This window comes from Coregonus clupeaformis, unplaced genomic scaffold (assembly GCF_020615455.1).
Source record: "Coregonus clupeaformis isolate EN_2021a unplaced genomic scaffold, ASM2061545v1 scaf0310, whole genome shotgun sequence".
NCBI lineage: Eukaryota > Metazoa > Chordata > Actinopteri > Salmoniformes > Salmonidae > Coregonus > Coregonus clupeaformis.
In genome coordinates, this window is record NW_025533765.1 from 201,278 (window position 1) to 220,952 (window position 19,675).

The following is a 19,675-nucleotide window of genomic DNA, read 5'->3' on the forward strand; positions in this document are numbered from 1 at the left end:
AAATCTACCAGTCTGACAATCTGTCACACAACAGTGTTGCCAAATCTACCAGTCTGACAATCTGTCACATAACAAAGTGTTGCCAAATCTACCAGTCTGACAATCTGTCACACAACAGTGTTGCCAAATCTACCAGTCTGACAATCTGTCACATAACAAAGTGTTGCCAAATCTACCAGTCTGACAATCTGTCATAACAAAGTGTTGCCAAATCTACCAGTCTGACAATCTGTCACATAACAAAGTGTTGCCAAATCTACCAGTCTGACAATGTATGTAGACATAACAGAGGACTTGTTGTTGGGTATAAAGTGTGTGTGTGTAATAGCTAGCTTCTGCAGTATGTTACTCTCTAGACCAGTGGTTCCCAACCAGGGTACTAGGACCCCAGGGGGTACTTGAGGAGACTCATGAGACCATAGACCTACTTGTAAAACTCCAGTCAGAGCTAAATTCAGTTGGTGGTACAGTGAACCACCGTTCTAGACAATCATCTCCAGCTGCCGTGCGTACTCGATGACCTGCATAGCCAGCTCGGTGGAGGGGATGTTGACTTCCCCTGTCCTCTGCTGTTGGCTACTGAATGAGTAGTAACCACCTGGGTTCTGGGTCCAGCCCCGCTGTAAAACACAGACACAACTTTAATATGATGAGAGGTTCTGGGTCCAGCCCCGCTGTAAAACACAGACACAACTTTAATATGATGAGAGGATCTGGGTCCATCCCCGCTGTAAAACACAGACACAACTTTAATATGATGAGAGGTTCTGGGTCCAGTCCCGCTGTAAAACACAGACACAACTTTAATATGATGAGAGGTTCTGGGTCCAGTCCCGCTGTAAAACACAGACACAACTTTAATATGATGAGAGGTTCTGGGTCCAGCCCCGCTGTAAAACACACAGACACAACTTTAATATGATGAGAGGTTCTGGGTCCAGTCCCGCTGTAAAACACAGACACAACTTTAATATGATGAGAGGTTCTGGGTCCAGCCCCGCTGTAAAACACAGACACAACTTTAATATGATGAGAGGTTCTGGATCCAGCCCCGCTGTAAAACACAGACACAACTTTAATATGATGAGAGGTTCTGGGTCCAGTCCCGCTGTAAAACACAGACACAACTTTAATATGATGAGAGGTTCTTGGTCCAGCCCCGCTGTAAAACACACAGACACAACTTTAATATGATGAGAGGTTCTGGTTCCAGTCCCGCTGTAAAACACAGACACAACTTTAATATGATGAGAGGTTCTGGGTCCAGCCCCGCTGTAAAACACACAGATACAACTTTAATATGATGAGAGGTTCTGGGTCCAGCCCCGCTGTAAAACACAGACACAACTTTAATATGATGAGAGGTTCTGGATCCAGCCCCGCTGTAAAACACAGACACAACTTTAATATGATGAGAGGTTCTGGGTCCAGTCCCGCTGTAAAACACAGACACAACTTTAATATGATGAGAGGTTCTGGATCCAGCCCCGCTGTAAAACACAGACACAACTTTAATATGATGAGAGGTTCTGGGTCCAGCCCCGCTGTAAAACACAGACACAACTTTAATATGATGAGAGGTTCTGGGTCCAGCCCCGCTGTAAAACACAGACACAACTTTAATATGATGAGAGGTTTTGGGTCCAGTCCCGCTGTAAAACACAGATACAACTTTAATATGATGAGAGGTTCTGGGTCCAGCCCCGCTGTAAAACACAGACACAACTTTAATATGATGAGAGGTTTTGGGTCCAGTCCCGCTGTAAAACACAGACACAACTTTAATATGATGAGAGGTTCTGGGTCCAGCCCCGCTGTAAAACACAGACACAACTTTAATATGATGAGAGGTTTTGGGTCCAGTCCCGCTGTAAAACACAGACACAACTTTAATATGATGAGAGGTTTTGGGTCCAGTCCCGCTGTAAAACACACAGATACAACTTTAATATGATGAGAGGTTCTGGATCCAGCCCTGCTGTAAAACACACAGACACAACTTTAATATGATGAGAGGTTTTGGGTCCAGTCCCGCTGTAAAACACACAGACACAACTTTAATATGATGAGAGGTTCTGGGTCCAGCCCCGCTGTAAAACACAGACACAACTTTAATATGATGAGAGGTTTTGGGTCCAGTCCCGCTGTAAAACACAGACACAACTTTAATATGATGAGAGGTTTTGGGTCCAGTCCCGCTGTAAAACACAGACACAACTTTAATATGATGAGAGGTTTTGGGTCCAGTCCCTTTGTAAAACACACAGATACAACTTTAATATGATGAGAGGTTCTGGATCCAGCCCCGCTGTAAAACACACAGACACAACTTTAATATGATGAGAGGTTTTGGGTCCAGTCCCGCTGTAAAACACACAGACACAACTTTAATATGATGAGAGGTTTTGGGTCCAGTCCCGCTGTAAAACAGACAACTTTAATATGATGAGAGGTTCTGGGTCCAGTCCCGCTGTAACACACAGTCAACTTTAATATGATGAGAGGTTTTGGGTCCAGTCCCGCTGTAAAACAGACACAACTTTCATATGATGAGAGGTTCTGGGTCCAGTCCCGCTGTAACACACAGACACAACTTTAATATGATGAGAGGTTCTGGGTCCAGTCCCGCTGAAACACACAGACACAACTTTAATATGATGAGAGGTTCTGGGTCCAGTCCCGCTGTAACACACAGACACAACTTTCATATGATGAGAGGTTTTGGGTGCAGCCCCGCTGTAAAACACAGACAACTTTAATATGATGAGAGGTTTTGGGTCCAGCCCCGCTGTAAAACAGACAACTTTAATATGATGAGGGGGGACTAAACTATAGTCCTAAGGATCGGCCCTTCTCTAAACCAACTCCTATGGTACTTTGTCAAGCACCAACAGATATTGGACCAGGCTAGTGTTCAGTAGGGCACACAACAGAGTAGAACAGACATGAACTAACCTTCTTGGCATACTCTGTCATGTTGTTTGGGGAGGAGAAGAGCACTCTGGTAGCTTCGTTGAACTGGATCTGTTCATACGCCTTCTCTATGCACCCAGCAATCTCATCACTGGAAACAGACAGATAAGAATCACACCATGTCATTGCTGGACCACAAGGATGACTCACTGAATCCATGCATCTGCCATTCCCAGACAATATGAATCATGCTGTCTCTTACCGGATGGTGTCTAGCAGAATATCTATGAAGAAGGTGTAGCTCTCAGCAGGGATGTTACCTTTGGCCAGAGACACCTTGTTGTAACTTCCTTCCATCAGGTACTGACAGGAAGATAATGAAGAGTTGAAGACATTCTACAAGCCAGCTGGAATTGACATTGTTCCACAAAGACAAACTGAGAAGAGAACAAGCAAAGAAGCGATATACATATGGGTCATTCCAGTCTATGAGCTAAGATAGTGGCTCCTAATCCGTGACCGGATCTCTTATTTCTGAGGCTCCGTATCCATGAGGGTGGAAATTATCGCAGTACCTCGCAGGAATGTGTAATTTTTCTCATGCCGAAACCAGATTAAAATGCCAAAAAGTTGATATTCCAAATGTCACTAGGCAAAAAGCAAACAACCAAAAAATCTATAGCCACTACAATGTCAAAACATGATTTCGTCACGAGTTCTGTACAATTTGCTTGATTTTGCGGACCCATGACTACGGTGTATCGACATTAGCTAGCTAGCTTACGTTAACATGCTAGCGACTTTTTAATATTACATGACATTACATTTCATAACACTTTACCCAATATATTTAGTGTTCCCTCAGGCCAATACTCCACTATCACATATTTACAATACAACATCCATGTGTACGTGTGTGTAGAGTGTGTATGTTATTGTGTGTGTGTATGCATGTGTCTGTATGTGTCTATGTTTGTGTTGCTTCACAGTCCCCGCTGTTCCATAAGGTGTATTTTTATCTGTTTTTTAAATCTAATTTTACTACTTGCATCAGTTACCTGATGTGGAATAGAGTTCCATGTAGTCATGGCTCTATGTAGTACTGTGCGCCTCCCATAGTCTGTTATGGACTTGGGGACTGTGAAGAGACCTCTGGTGGCATGTCTTGTGGGGTATGCATGGGTGTCTGAGCTGTGTGCCAGTAGTTCAAACAGACAGCTCGGAGCATTCAACATGTCAATACCTCTCACAAATACAAGTAGTGATGAAGTCAATCTCTCCTCCACTTTGAGCCATGAGACATTTGCATGCATATTATTAATGTTAGTGCTCCGTGGACATTTAAGGGCCAGCCGTGCTGCCCTGTTCTGAGCCAAGCTGTGAAATGGGGAATACACATTTATGATAGCTAGTGACTGAGGATGAAAAACCTGGTGACCACTAGATGTCCTCATATACCCATATTTAGATCAAATGCAAGATATTTCATTAGAACTGTGTGAATGACAAAAGCCTATTGAATCTATTTTGGGGTATTTATAATTATCTTCCTTTTTATACTCAGCGGGTAGGGGCGTATTTCAGATCATTTGTCTTCATGAATGGTTTTATGTGAGCTTGGTTGCATCCCCCATCTTAAAGTGTAAGAAGGGATTTGACATCAAAGTTTGCTGCATTTCCATTTCTCATTTAGTTAGCCCCACATCACCCCAGAAACGCAAATCAGTTGTCAAATCAGTTTAAAGAGAAAATCCATAGATGTATGTATGTGTCTAACAATCCATAAGTGTTCTCCAAAATGTCCCAGATCTGTTAATATACAAATCATATGCAATAGGGACATTTTACACCAGTGCAGCAAGCTAGTTCACTCTATCAAGGACTGTTGAAATCAATTTGATCTGTGGTGATACGATGACACCTAGGTGGTCATGTGGTTAATTTCTCCCTAACCATCAAAATAGAGCCTTGAAACTGTCTCACCACTGGTCATCTAGCTAGCCACATTAGCCAGCAGGGTTTCATCGGTTTCATTTGGACTAGACTAGAGCTTGCTAGGCTGGCTAGCTAGGTAGCTAACACTGGCTAGCTGGCTAATGTCGATACAACATAGTCGTGGGTCTGCAAAATCAAGTAAATGGTACTGAACTCATGACAAAATCATGTTTTTACTTTGTAGTGGCTTTTGATGTAATTGGTGGGTTTTTTTTTTTGCTTAGTGGCATTGCGAATATCATCTTTTGGAATTGATGTATGTAATCCGGTTTCGGCATGAGAAATGACTGAAGTCCCAAATACCCTCGACCCATGAGGCGGCGCACAATTCGTCCAGGGTAGGGGAGGGAATGGCCGGCAGGGATGTAGCTCAGTTGGTAGAGCATGGCGCTTGCAACCCCAGGGTTGTGGGTTCGTTTCCCAGTATGAAAATGTATGCACTCACTAACTGTAAGTCGCTCTGGATAAGAGCGTCTGCTAAATGACTAAAATGTAAAATACTGCGAGAATTTACACTCACAGATACGAGCCTGAAAAAATAAAAGATCCAGTCATGGATTAGGAGCCATGTCCAGGAGCAAAAGCTATTGGTTTTCTACCCAAAGTTGCAAAGAACATTTTGTGATCCATTTAATAAACACACGAGACCAGCAAAATTGATGAAAGGGTGTGGTGGCAGTAGCAGTAGCAGGAACAGCAACATCTAGTGGGCAAAACGTGGTACTATCACACTCATTTTTGGTAAATAATGCAAGCGACTTCAATAGCTAATTTCTCTGAACAGGGGAAAAAAAACATCACCAGATGCACAAGGAACACATTGGTGTGGGGTTAGGGGGTTCTGTGGGTGGCTCAGTTGGTAGAGCATGGCGCTTGCAATGCCAGGGTTGTGGGTTCGATTCCCACGGGGGGCCAGTATGAAAAATGTATGCACTCACTAAGTCGCTCTGGATAAGAGAGTCTGCTAAATGACTAAAATGTAAATGTCAATCTATTGGATTCCTCATGTCTTTCTCAATGTTAGGAAGAAGTTTGGTCTTAAATCGGATGTTGGGTACTATATATATATATATATATATATATATATATATATATAATTTTTTTTGAATATTATGTGAATCCTATAAATTAAAAGGCCAATTCGGGTGCAATCAATTAGCTTCACTTCTCAGAGATCAAATTATATTTCAACAAAATAATGTTTCAGTAATGCTATTCTTATCTGTTCTAACAGAAAAGGATTTCAGAACAATCTGAGATGGGTGTCAAAATCCTTTCTCGTGCATTTTGAGGTTAAAACATTGAACTAAGAAGTCAATGAAGACCAGAATATGACTCTTCTTGGGAAGGTAATGAGGGTACATGTCTGAAACAGCAGCAGTCACCTGCTCTAGGGAGACGGGGTGTCGGATGTATACGTTGGTCTGGATGTCTTTAGCAGTCAGTCTCACCTGCTCTAGGGAGACGGGGTGTCGGATGTATACGTTGGTCTGGATGTCTTTAGCAGTCAGTCTCACCTGCTCTAGGGAGACGGGGTGTCGGATGTATACGTTGGTCTGGATGTCTTTAGCAGTCAGTCTCACCTGCTCTAGGGAGACGGGGTGTCGGATGTATACGTTGGTCTGGATGTCTTTAGCAGTCAGTCTCACCTGCTCTAGGGGAGACGGGGTGTCGGATGTATACGTTGGTCTGGATGTCTTTAGCAGTCAGTCTCACCTGCTCTAGGGAGACGGGGTGTCGGATGTATACGTTGGTCTGGATGTCTTTAGCAGTCAGTCTCACCTGCTCTAGGGAGACGGGGTGTCGGATGTATACGTTGGTCTGGATGTCTTTAGCAGTCAGTCTCACCTGCTCTAGGGAGACGGGGTGTCGGATGTATACGTTGGTCTGGATGTCTTTAGCAGTCAGTCTCACCTGCTCTAGGGAGACGGGGTGTCGGATGTATACGTTGGTCTGGATGTCTTTAGCAGTCAGTCTCACCTGCTCTAGGGAGACGGGGTGTCGGATGTATACGTTGGTCTGGATGTCTTTAGCAGTCAGTCTCACCTGCTCTAGGGAGACGGGGTGTCGGATGTATACGTTGGTCTGGATGTCTTTAGCAGTCAGTCTCACCTGCTCTAGGGAGACGGGGTGTCGGATGTATACGTTGGTCTGGATGTCTTTAGCAGTCAGTCTCACCTGCTCTAGGGAGACGGGGTGTCGGATGTATACGTTGGTCTGGATGTCTTTAGCAGTCAGTCTCTCCAGCTCTGTGTGGAACTCTGACACACGGTTCTGGGACAGCAGGAAGAGCAGGTTCAGACCCAGCAGCATGTAGGCCGACTCTGGCAAATCATCCCTGGATGGAGCGAGAGAAAGAGGGAGACACTGATTTAGTTGATTGAACAAGCTTAGGTTGAGATGCTCTGGGAATACACTGCCTTCAGAAAGTATTCACACCTGGACTTTCTCCACATTTTGTTGTTACAGCCTGAATTTAACTTTTATTACATTTAGATGTCACTAGCTTACACACAATACCCCATAATGTCAAAGTGTTAGTATATATTTTTTATAAATGAAAAGCTGAAATGTCTTGAGTCAATAAGTATCCAACCCCTGTTAAGGCCTAAACAAGATCAGGAGTAAACATGTCCTTAAGTCACATAATAAGTTGCATGGACTCAATCTGTGTGCAATAATAGAGTTTAACTATTATTAAATTCATCTCTGTACCCCACATACAGATAATTGTAAGATCCCTCAGTCGAGTAGTGAATTTCAAACACAGATTCAACCACAAAGACCAGCAAGGTTTTCCATTGGCTCGCAAAGAAGGGCACATATTAGTAGATAGGTAAAAAAAAGCTGACGTTGAATATCCCTTTGAGCATGGTGAAGTTATTAACTACACTTTGGATGGTGTATCAACACCCAGTCACTACAAAGATAAAGGTGTCCTTCCTAACTCAGTTGCCGGAGAGAAAGGAAACTGCTCAGGGATTTCACCATGAGGCCAATGGTGACTTTAAAACAGTTACAGAGTTTAATGGCTGTGATAGGATAAAACTGAGGATGGATCAACAACATTGTAGTTACTCCACAATACTAACCTAATTGACAGAGTGAAAAGGTTGGTTTGTGCTGTGGTGGAGACCTCTGTGGGCTATACTCGGCCTTGTCTCAGGATTGTAAGTTGGTGGTTGGGGATATCCCTCTAGTGGTGCGGGGGCTGTGCTTTGGCGGAGTGGGTGGGGTTATATCCTTCCTGTTTGGCCCTGTCCGGGGGTTTCTTCGGATGGGGCCACAGTGTCTCCGGACCGCTCCTGTCTCAGCCTCCAGTATTTATGCTGCAGTAGTTTATGTGTCGGGGGGCTGGGGTTAGTTGGTTATACCTGGAGTACTTCTCCTGTCTTATCCAGTGTCCTGTGTGAATTTAAGTATGCTCTCTCTAATTCTCTCGTTCTCTCTTTCTCTCTGAGAACCTGAGCCCTAGGACCATACGTCAGGACTACCGGGCATGATGACACCTTGCTGTCCCCAGTCCGCCTGGCCTTGCTGCTATTCCAGTTTCAACTGTTCTGCCTGCGGCTACGAAACCCCTACCTGTCCCAGACCTGCTGTTTTCAACTCTAAATGATCGGCTATGAAAAGCCAACTGAGAGACCTGAGCCCTAGGACCATACGTCGGGACTACCGGCCGTGGTGACTCCTTGCTGTCCCCAGTCCGCCTGGCCTTGCTGCTATTCCAGTTTAAACTGTTCTGCCTGCGGTTATGGAACCCCTACCTGTCCCAGACCTGCTGTTTTAAACTCTAATGATCGGCTATGAAAAGCCAACTGAGATTTATTCCTGATTATTATTTGACCATGCTTGTCACTTATGAACATTTTTGAACATCTTGGCATGGTTCTGTTATAATCTCCACCCGGCACAGCCAGAAGAGGACTGGCCACCCCTCATAGCCTGGTTCCTCTCTAGGTTTCTTCCTAGGTTTTGCCTTTCTAGGGAGTTTTTCCTAGCCACCGTGCTTCTACACCTGCATTACTAGCTGTTTGGGGTTTTAGGCTGGGTTTCTGTACAGCACTTCGAGATATTAGCTGATGTAAGAAGGGCTATATAAAATAAAATTGATTGATTGATTGATTGAAAAGAAGGAACTAATTGACAGAGTGAAAAGAAGGAACTAATTGACAGAGTGAAAAACAGGAACTAATTGACAGAGTGAAAAGCAGGAACTAATTGACAGAGTGAAAAGCAGGAAGCCTGCACAGCAGGGTTCCCCAACTGGCGGTCCGCGAGCAAAATCTGGTCCGCCAACAATATTATTTGCCCTCCCAAATTATGAATATTTTCTTCATAAAAAAAAATACATCTCGGACCCGAGATGCAAAAACTCCCAAATGCAATGTTCCAAGAAGGAAGTTACCCTACCTAAATAATGTGAAAGTTACATTTTAACTTCATTCATGAGGAGAGAGAATGCAGGAGACAGTCAACTATTAAAGCAGGCAGCGGACCATTCTGTGGTGCTGAAACGTAAAGCAGCAACCGCGGCCCAATCAATAGGAGGCGAACAGCGCCTGGTGCTGAAGATATAGCTCACTTGTTATGCAAGTGTTGCACAGCAACAGATGGAGAAAACCTACACCAGTCGAGTAATTCATTCAAACAAAAGTCTTCATTTTAATTTCACTTTACAAACAACAAGAGGGCTTAATTGGAGTATATTTCTTCCAAGCCTAGGCCTATATTAAATAACAACTAGCTGTAAGGCTTAACAGGAAGAAGATGGTCTAGATGGGATTTTGTTTATTAGACCTAATTACAACTGGCCAAAAATGTAGCAACCATTTAAAGAAAACAAGGCGATGTCTGTGTCTGAATGTCTATCGGGATAGCCTGCTCCTTTAACTACAGAACAAACAGAAAATACTGTCAGCTTGAGACCTAAATATCCCTGTAATGTTAGTATTTACTAAATAGTCATATAGGACACTAAGTTACTTAATGGGAAAAGTGGCATTTCCCCTCGGACACGAGCTTCTGGATTGTCGCGTGAGATTAAATGTGATTTTGATGCGCAGGCAGTCCTCGATTGACTTATGTGAAAGTTGGTTCCTGTCGTGAGTCTATATTGGGTTCATAGAGGAAAATGAGGACTCGCAGGTGTAAGTCGATCCAAACATTGTTAGCACATAAAATGCAAGTTTCTTTATTGGCTGTATTCCTCTGAGCATGCCACCTAAAACGCACACAAGGATTCGGCACTCCTGAGCGCATCCCTGATTTTGCTTGATGTCTAGAATTCAATCAGCTCAGTTTGAATTGCGGCCTCACCCAGAGAGGGTTATTTTCTTAGCAAGGGAGGACAATTCCCCACCTGGGAGGAATGTGGGCATAGACAGAGATGGCGCCGGAGGAGATGGATGCCGTTTTACAGCCCTCTGACCAATTGTACTATTATGTGTGTTTTTTCACGTTATTTGTAATTTATTCTGTACATAATGTTTCTGCCACCGTCTCTTATGACCAAAAAGAGCTTCTGGATATCAGGACAGCAATTACTCACCTCGTATTGGACAAATATGTTTTCTTCAATGAGTCGGACACGAAGGATATTCTATAGACACACAACAAGGCCCAAATCTCTGTCATTCGCATGAGAAAGAGATATCGTGGACGTAGGTCGGGGTGCCTTGTAAGGATCTGACGGCGAGCGAGTAAACTGCCTCTTCCATCAATCCTATTAGCCAATGTTCAATCATTTGAAAACAAAATGGACGACCTAAGATCAAGCATTTCCTACCAACGGAACATTAACAACTGTAATACTTGATGTTTCACCGAGTCATGGCTGAATGACGACATGGATAACATCCAGCTAGCGGGCTATACGCTACATCGGCAGGATAGAACGGCTGACTCCGGTAAGACAAGGGGTGGCGGTCTGTGTATATTTGTAAACAACTGGTGCATAAAATCTAATACCAAGGAAGTCTGGAGGTTTTGCTCGCCTGAGGTACAGTACCTCATGATAAGCTGTAGACCACACTATTTACCAAGAGAGTTTATCTATATTTTTTGTAGCTGTCTATATACCACCACAAACCAATGCTGGCACTAAGACCGCACTCAACGAGCTGTATAAGGCCATAAGTAAACAGGAAACGCTCATCCGGAGGCAGCGCTCCTAGTGGCTGGGGACTTTAATGCAGGGAAACTTAAATCCGTTCTACCTAATTTCTACCAGCATGTTAAATGTTAAAAAACCAGAGGAAAAAAAAAAAAACTCTACACCACCTTTACTCCACACACAGAGACACATACAAAGCTCTCCCTCGCCCTCCATTTGGCAAATCTGACCATAACTCTATCCTCCTGATTCCTGCTTATAAGCAAAAACTAATGCAGGAAGCACCAGTGACTCGGTTAATAAGGAAGTTGTCAGATGACACAGATGATAAGCTACAGGACTGTTTTGCTGCACAGACTGGAACATGTTCCGGGATTCATCCGATGGCATTGAGGAGTACACCACATCAGTCACTGGCGTCATTGATAAAGGAATTTGTGTGTGTATAGAATATATGACTAAACATGTTCCACCCCCTGATTCTGTTTAGTGAACTGAGTTAGATAAAAACATTCTATACTGTGGAATGTTACAGACCGCCAAAAGGTGGGCGGAGCCAAGTCCTTTGTTTGGACGCTTATAAAAGAGGGCTGTGTGTGGTTTTGGCGGCAGAGCGGTCTCTGAATGAAAATAAACTGACCCATTTGCAGACTGGAGAGCTTGCTTAATTCATTATTTAACTAGAGCATTACAACCTCTGGGAATTATTCACAGCTTGGGTTGAATTTAACTATTAGAGATAGAAATTCTCGTGACAGTCATCAATAAGAATTTTTTTATTTCTAAAGCCCTTTTTACATCAGCAGATGTCACAAAGTGCTATACAGAAACCCAGCCTAAAACCCCAAACAGCAAGCGATGCAGATGTAGAAGCACGGTGGCTAGGAAAAACTCCCTAGAAAGGCGGGAACCTAGGAAGAAACCTAGAGAGGAACCAGGCTCTGAGGGGTGGCCAGTCCCCTTCTGGCTGTGCCGGGTGGAGATTATAACAGTACATGGCCATTAAGGCCAGATTTTTCTCCAAGATGTTCAAACGTTCATAGATGACCAGCAGGGTCAAATAATAATCACAGTGGTTGTAGAGGGTGCAACTGGTCAGTACATCAGGAGTAAATGTCACTTGGCTTTTCATAGCCGGGCATTTAGAGGTTGAAACAGCAGGAGCAGTAGAGAGAGAGAGTTGAAAACAGCAGGTCTGGGACAAGGTAGCACGTCCAGTGAACAGGTCAGGGTTCCATAACCGCAGGCAGAAGAGTGGAAACTGGAGCAGCAGCACGACCAGGTGGACTGGGGACAGCCAGGAGTCATCAGGCCAGGTAGTCCTGAGGCATGGTCCTAGGGCTCAGGTCCTCCGGGATGGGAGGGAGAGGGGAAGAATTAGAGGGAGCATACTTAAATTCACAGGACACTGGATAAGACAGGATAATAACACCAGATAAGTGCATCGATGACGTTGTCCCCCACATACCCCAACCAGAAGCCATTAATTACAGGCAACATCTGCACTGAGCTAAAGGGTAGAGCTGCCGCTTTCAAGGAGCGGGACTCTAACCCGGACACATAAGAAATCCCGCTATGCCCTCCGACGAACCATCAAACAGGCAAAGCATCAATACAGGACTAAGATTGAATCGTACTACACCGGCTCTGATGCTCGTCGGATGTGGCACGGCTTGCAAACTATTAGACTACAAAGGGAAGCACAGCCACGAGCTGCCCAGTGACACAAGCCTACCAGACGAGCTAAATCTCTTCTATGCTCACTTCGAGGCAAGCAACACCGAAGCCTGCATGAGTGCATGAGCTGTTCCGGATGACTATGTGATCACACTCTCCGTAGCCGATGTAAGACTTTTAAGCAGGTCAACATTCACAAGGCCGCAGGGCCAGTCGGATTACCAGGACGTGTACTCCGAGCATGTGCTGACCAACAACCGACATTTTCAACATGTCCCTGACTGAGTCTGTAATACCAACATGTTTCAAGCAGACCACCGTAGTCCCCGTGCCCAAGGACACTAAGATAACCTGCCTAAATGACTACCGACACGTAGCACTGACGTCTGTAGCCATGAAGTGCTTTGAAAGGCTGGGCATGGCTCACATCAACACCATTATCCCAGAAACCCTAGACCCACTCCAATTTTCATACTGCACCCCAACAGATCCACAGATGATGCAATCTCTATTGCACTCCACACTGCCCTTTCCCACCTGGACAAGAGGAACACCTACGTGAGAATGCTATTCATTGACTACAGCTCAGCGTTCAACACCACAGTGCCCTTAAAGTTCCTCACTAAGCTAAGGACCCTGGGACTAAACACCTCCCTCTGCAACTGGATCCTGGACTTCCTGACAGGACACCCCTAGGTGGTAAGGGTAGGTAACAACACATCTGCCACGCCAATCCTCAACACGGGGGCCCCTCAGGGGTGCGTGCTCAGTCCCCTCCTGTACTCTCTGTTCACCCATGACTGCATGGCCAGGCACAACTCCAACACCATCATTAAGTTTGCCGACGACACAACAGTGGTAGGCCTGATCACCGACAACAATGAGACAGCCTACAGGGAGGAGGTCAGAGACCTGGCCGTGTGGTGCCAGGATAACAACCTCTCCCTCAACGTGACCAAAACAAAGGAGATGATTGTGGACTACAGGGGAAAAAAGTCAGCACGCCCCCGTTCACATCGACAGGGCTGTAGTGGAACAGGTTGAGAGCTTCAATTTCCTTGGTGTCCACATCACCAACAAACTATCATGGTCCAAACACACCAAGACAGTCGTGAAGAGGGCACGACAAAGCCTATTCCCCCTCAGGAGACTGAAAAGACTTGGCATGGGTCCTCAGATCCTCAAAGAATTATACAGCTGCACCATCGAGAGCATCCTGACTGGTTGCATCACCGACTGGTATGGCAACTGCTCGGCCTCCGACCGCAAGGCACTACAGAGGGTAGTGCGTACGGCCCAATACATCACTGGGGCCAAGCTTCCTGCCATCCAGGACCTCTATACCAGGCGGTGTCAGAGGAAGGCCCTAAAAATTGTAAAAGACTCCAGCCACCCTAGTCAGACTGTTCTCTCTGCTACCGCACGGCAAGCAGTACCGGAGCGCCAAGTCTAGGTCCAAAAGGGTTCTTAACAGCTTCTACCTCCAAGCCATAAGACTCCTGAACAGCTAATCATGGCTACCCAGACTATTTGCATTGTCCCCCCCACCCCACCCGCTCTTTTACGCTGCTGCTACTCTGTTTATTATCTATGCATAGTCACTTTAACTCTACCCACATGTACATATTACCTTAATTACCTCGACTAGCCGGTGCCCCCGCACATTGACTCTGTAACGGTACCCCCTGTATATAGCCTCCCTACTGTTATTTTACTGCTGCTCTTTAATTATTTGTTATTTTTACTTTTAGTTAACTTTTTTTTTCTTAAACTGCATTGTTGGTTAAGGGCTTATAAGTAAGCATTTCACTGTAAGGTCTACACCTGTTTTATTCGGCGCATGTGGCAAATACAATTTAATTTGTGAGGATCATGTACAAACGCAATGATATGTACTCCTGAGTGGCGCAGTGGTCTAAGGCACTGCATCGCAGTGCTAACTGTGCCACTAGAGATCCTGGTTCGAATCCAGGCTCTGTCGCAGCCGGCCGCGACCGGGAGACTCATGGGCGGCGTACAATTGGCCCAGCGTCGTCCAGGGTAGGGGAGGGAATGGCCGGCAGGGATGTAGCTCAGTTGATAGAGCATGGCGTTTGCAACGCCAGGGTTGTGGGTTCGATTCCCACAGGGGCCAGTATAAAAAAATAAAAAAATAAAAATATGTATTCATTAACTGTAAGTCGCTCTGGATAAGAGCGTCTGCTAAATGACAAAAAAATAAAAATATCCTTGGGCTTGCTGTAGTCTTCAAATCTGGTGGAGAAGTTGTCCCTCAGCTGCTTGATGAAATCTTCCATCACCTCTGTGATAATGCTGCGGCCCGGTCCCTCTGCCTGTCCTCTGTGATAATGCTGCGGCCCGGTCCCTCTGCCTGTCCTCTGTGATAATGCTGCAGCCTGGTCCCTCTGCCTGTCCTCTGTGATAATGCTGCGGCCTGGTCCCTCTGCCTGTCCTCTGTGATAATGCTGCAGCCTGGTCCCTCTGCCTGTCCTCTGTGATAATGCTGCGGCCTGGTCCCTCTGCCTGTCCTCTGTGATAATGCTGCAGCCTGGTCCCTCTGCCTGTCCTCTGTGATAATGCTGCGGCCTGGTCCCTCTGCCTGTCCTCTGTGATAATGCTGCGGCCTGGTCCCTCTGCCTGTCCTCTGTGATAATGCTGCGGCCTGGTCCCTCTGCCTGTCCTCTGTGATAATGCTGCGGCCTGGTCCCTCTGCCTGTCCTCTGTGATAATGCTGCAGCCTGGTCCCTCTGCCTGTCCTCTGTGATAATGCTGCGGCCTGGTCCCTCTGCCTGTCGTCTGTGATAATGCTGCGGCCTGGTCCCTCTGCCTGTCCTCTGTGATAATGCTGCGGCCTGGTCCCTCTGCCTGTCCTCTGTGATAATGCTGCAGCCTGGTCCCTCTGCCTGTCCTCTGTGATAATGCTGCGGCCTGGTCCCTCTGCCTGTCGTTTCTTCAGTGTGCTGGAGTGCAGTAGTCTTCCAGATGACAAGTCCAAATCCAACAACTCAAGCTTCCTAGTAAATGCCTCAAGTTTTTCCACCATGTCCACCACTGTTTTCCCTCTTCCTTGTAACTGCAGATTTAACCCGTTTAAGTGACAGAATATGTCAGCCAAAAAAGCAGTGTGTGTAGCTTGCAGTTAACACTTCAATGTTAATGAGCTTTCTCTGCATCAAGCCTCTGTCTGGGGCAAGAACGCCATGATTAGATTCATGACGACGTCTGAAAACAGCGACATTTTCATTGCAAATAAGACACACTGGCTTGGCATTAGGAAAATATGGTAAAATGAACGCATCTCTGAACATTCTTCCCTGAAACTTCGATTTTCATTAACCACCTTTCTTTTGATAATTTGAGTGTAACATTTTCTCTTGCTACCAAGCTAATTGTTCTGAACAAATGTTGAAGTTAAAAAAAGTAGTGTAGCCAATAGTAGGCTACGTATACCTGTTTTCTCCACCAATCAACGCAGAGAAAGACAAAAATAATAATTAAATAGAGACATGGTGATTTTATGAGCGTTATCAGATCGAAATTATGTTATTGTCACTGAATTTATTATGTACTAATTCAATTTTAGAAGTTGTTCAATTTGTAGTGTTTTATTAATTGTGCTAATATTATATACTAATTATGCTCCGCCGACTATTAGCTCAGAATAGTTTTGCCCCGAGGCCAACCTAGTTGACGAACCCTGCTGTACAGAATACAAATATTCCAAAACATGCATCCTGTTTGCAACAAGGCACTAAAGCGATACTGCAAAAAATGTTGGAAAGCAATTCACTTTTTGTCCTGAATACAAAATTGTTATGTTTGGGGCAAATCCAATATAACACATTACTGAGTACCACTCTCCATATTTTCAAGCATAGTGGTGGCTGCATCATACATTTACATTTACATTTTAGTCATTTAGCAGACGCTCTTATCCAGAGCGACTTACAGGAGCAATTAGGGTTAAGTGCCTTGCTTAAGGGCACATCGACAGATTTTTCACCTAGTCGGCTCGGGGATTAGAACCAGCGACCTTTCGGTTACTGGCACAACGCTCTTACCCACTAAGCTACCTGCCGCCCATGTTATGGGTTATCATGTTATGGGTATGCTTGTAATCGTTAAGGACTGGGGAGTTTTTCCCCCAGATAAAACAAACGTAATTGAGCTAAGCACAGGCAGAATCCTAGAGGAAAACCTGGTTCAGTCTGCTGTCCACCAGACACTGGGAGATTAATTCACCTTTCAGCAGGACAATATCAAGACCAAATCTACACTAGAGTTGCTTAGACAGTGAATGTCCTGACTGGCCGAGTTACAGTTTTTACTTAAATCTGTTTGAAATTCTATGGCAAGACTTGAAAACGGTTGTCTAGCATCAACAACCAATTTGACAGAGCTTGAAGAAGTTTAAAAATAGTAATGGGCCAATATTGTACAATCCAGGTATGGAAAGAGACTTACCCAGGAAGACTCACAGCTGAAATTGCTGCCAAAGCTGCTCCTACAAAGTATTGACTCAGGGGAGTGAATACTTATGGAAATTAGATTTCATTTTCAATAAATTTGCAAACATGTTTTCACTTTGTCATCCCACTTTGGTATTGTGTGTAGATGTGTGAAAGTCTTCTATTACAATCTATTTTGAATTCAGGCTGTAACAGAATGTGGAATAAGCCAAGGGGTATGAGATTATAAAAATCTAAAAATGTATCGTATTGAACATGAAACAAACAAAGTGACATTACTTGTAATCAAAGTAGTAGCATTTAAGCTGGGACATGTATCTCTCAAAGGAGGGGATGTCCTTCTTCAGGACAGCCCACAGAGCTCCGATCTCCAGAACATCACCTGACAAAGAATTTAGAAATTTGTTAGCCAGTGTTGTCATCCAGTTGATATATGATCAAACCCTGACATCTTAGCTAACTAGTTATCACACACTGAAGTTATGTTGCTGATTCTGAGCAATGACTTAGTCCTTTCTGTTGACAAGCAGGATAACACGTCAACAAAAACCATAAACTAACGTTAGCTAGCGTTTTGTTGAGATGACTTGATACTTACGAGCTAAAATAAGCTGCTGTTTGGTGAGCTTGGTCCCACTTGTAGGTAAGAAGTTTAACTCCAATAACGAGATCTATAGAAAGAAACAGCAACACTTGACTTCTTTGTAGGGACGTCAAACATTCAGCCCTGCTGCACACCCTATTTAACATTGTGCTTAGGAGCATTTTTAAACATGGTTAAAGTAGGAAGAAATAGATGTAATTGTTGTAAAAATGTGTGTGTGCTACATTTACCATCATATATAAAACTATTGAATTACTTTAACATGTTTAATTATGTTATATTACGCTGATTTCTCTATGGTAGACAGAGTGTGTTACTACATTACACAGACTAAAGTTTTCACCACACAATAATTACAGGAAACCTCAGATTGGTGATGTTAGTATTAAAGTTTATAGTCATCCCGATCTCTCAAAATTGATTGCCTAAAACAGATCGATAACTTTGGTTTAGTACCAGTGTTTTTGTCATACATGCCAGTCCAGTGGCTAAAAGAAAAATAAAGAAAACTAATTGGACGCTCCTCTCAAACGTCTCTAGCCTCAAATGAATTAATGGATTTGAGGGTTACGCTTTCATTCAAATGAAAGCCAACCCGTAAAAATTTAGAAGCCGATGTGAGGTGGTGATTGGTTGAAATGATCCAGTCAGTGTTGTTTCCTTTTCCCTATTGGCCAAAACCATTTTCTCAAAAGAGATGGAACTTGATAAATGGTTATGACTGGCCAGATAGTAAAACATGTCCTCCCGCTATCTGCTGCCTTCCTCACCCAAGGCTAGAAATTCCTACCGCCAGCAGGCAAATGGAGTTTTGGTCAAGACGTGATTTGCATCTCATACGTTTACAGTTTAGTCATTTAGACGCTCTTATCCAGAGCGACTTTAGTTAGTGCATACATTATTATTTTATTTTTTCATACTGGCCCCCCGTGGGAATCAAACCCACAACCCTGGCAAACCTGCCACCTTCCAGCGGACCACCGCCAGCCAGAGGCGGCAAACCTGCCACCTTCCAGCGGACCACCGCCAGCCAGAGGCTGCAAGCTTTTTGTTGTTTCTATAAATACCTTACACTCAATATTTTAATTTGATTTATTTGCCCATTTAAAAATACAATACAACCACACGTGGACGAAATGCCTTGACAATCATTGAGAATTACAAAAAAGTGATACCCCTAATCATTTACATTTTAAGTATATTAATGATATGTTGATTATGCCCAAAAATAGCCTACATTTTTTGCCATTGATTTGAGAGAGATAGAGTATTACTTTATTAATCCTGATTTGGGGAATTGTTTTATCACAGTGTGCATCAATGACTTACAATGACCAATACATAATATAGGCTACTATATATTTGAGGCAATCCAAACGGCTCCTTTCTAGTAATAAATGCCACTCCCTAAACCGCCTCACCCACTAGATCACTCCCTAAACCGCCTCACCCACTAGATCACTCCCTAAACCGCCTCACCCACTAGATCACTCCCTAAACCGCCTCACCCACTAGATCACTCCCTAAACCGCCTCACCCACTAGATCACTCCCTAAACCGCCTCACCCACTAGATCAATCCCACTTAAAGAGAAGTGTTGATCACTACGTAAAGTAGCAGAGGGGTACAAAAACGCCGGTACACAGATGCAGAAGAAACCTCTTAAACCCCCAAGGAGAGGCCGGACCTCTTAAACCCCCCAGAAGAAGCTGGACCTCTTAAACCCCCCAGAAGAAGTCGGACCTCTTAAACCCCCCCAGAAGAAGCCGGACCTCTTAAACCCCCCAGAAGAAGCCGGACCTCTTAAACCCCCGAGAAGAAGCCGGACCTCTTAAACCCCCCAGAAGAAGCCGGACCTCTTAAACCCCCCAGAAGAAGCCGGACCTCTTAAACCCCCAGAAG

The 19,675-nt window shown here is 44.5% G+C and overlaps 1 protein-coding gene across 1 annotated transcript; it reads right to left on the reverse strand.

Annotated features, from left to right (window-relative positions):
- Window positions 1–442: 442 nt before the first annotated feature.
- Window positions 443–18,683, reverse strand: LOC121558186 (26S proteasome non-ATPase regulatory subunit 8-like). Its single transcript, XM_045214773.1, has 6 exons — window positions 17,768–18,683; window positions 17,449–17,551; window positions 7,087–7,246; window positions 3,176–3,276; window positions 2,956–3,064; window positions 443–620 (listed from the first exon to the last, which is right to left on the reverse strand). The coding sequence occupies exons 2-6, from the start codon at window positions 17,481–17,483 to the stop codon at window positions 483–485; spliced, it is 543 nt and encodes a 180-aa protein (XP_045070708.1). The 5' UTR covers window positions 17,484–17,551; window positions 17,768–18,683; the 3' UTR covers window positions 443–482.
- Window positions 18,684–19,675: the final 992 nt, after the last annotated feature.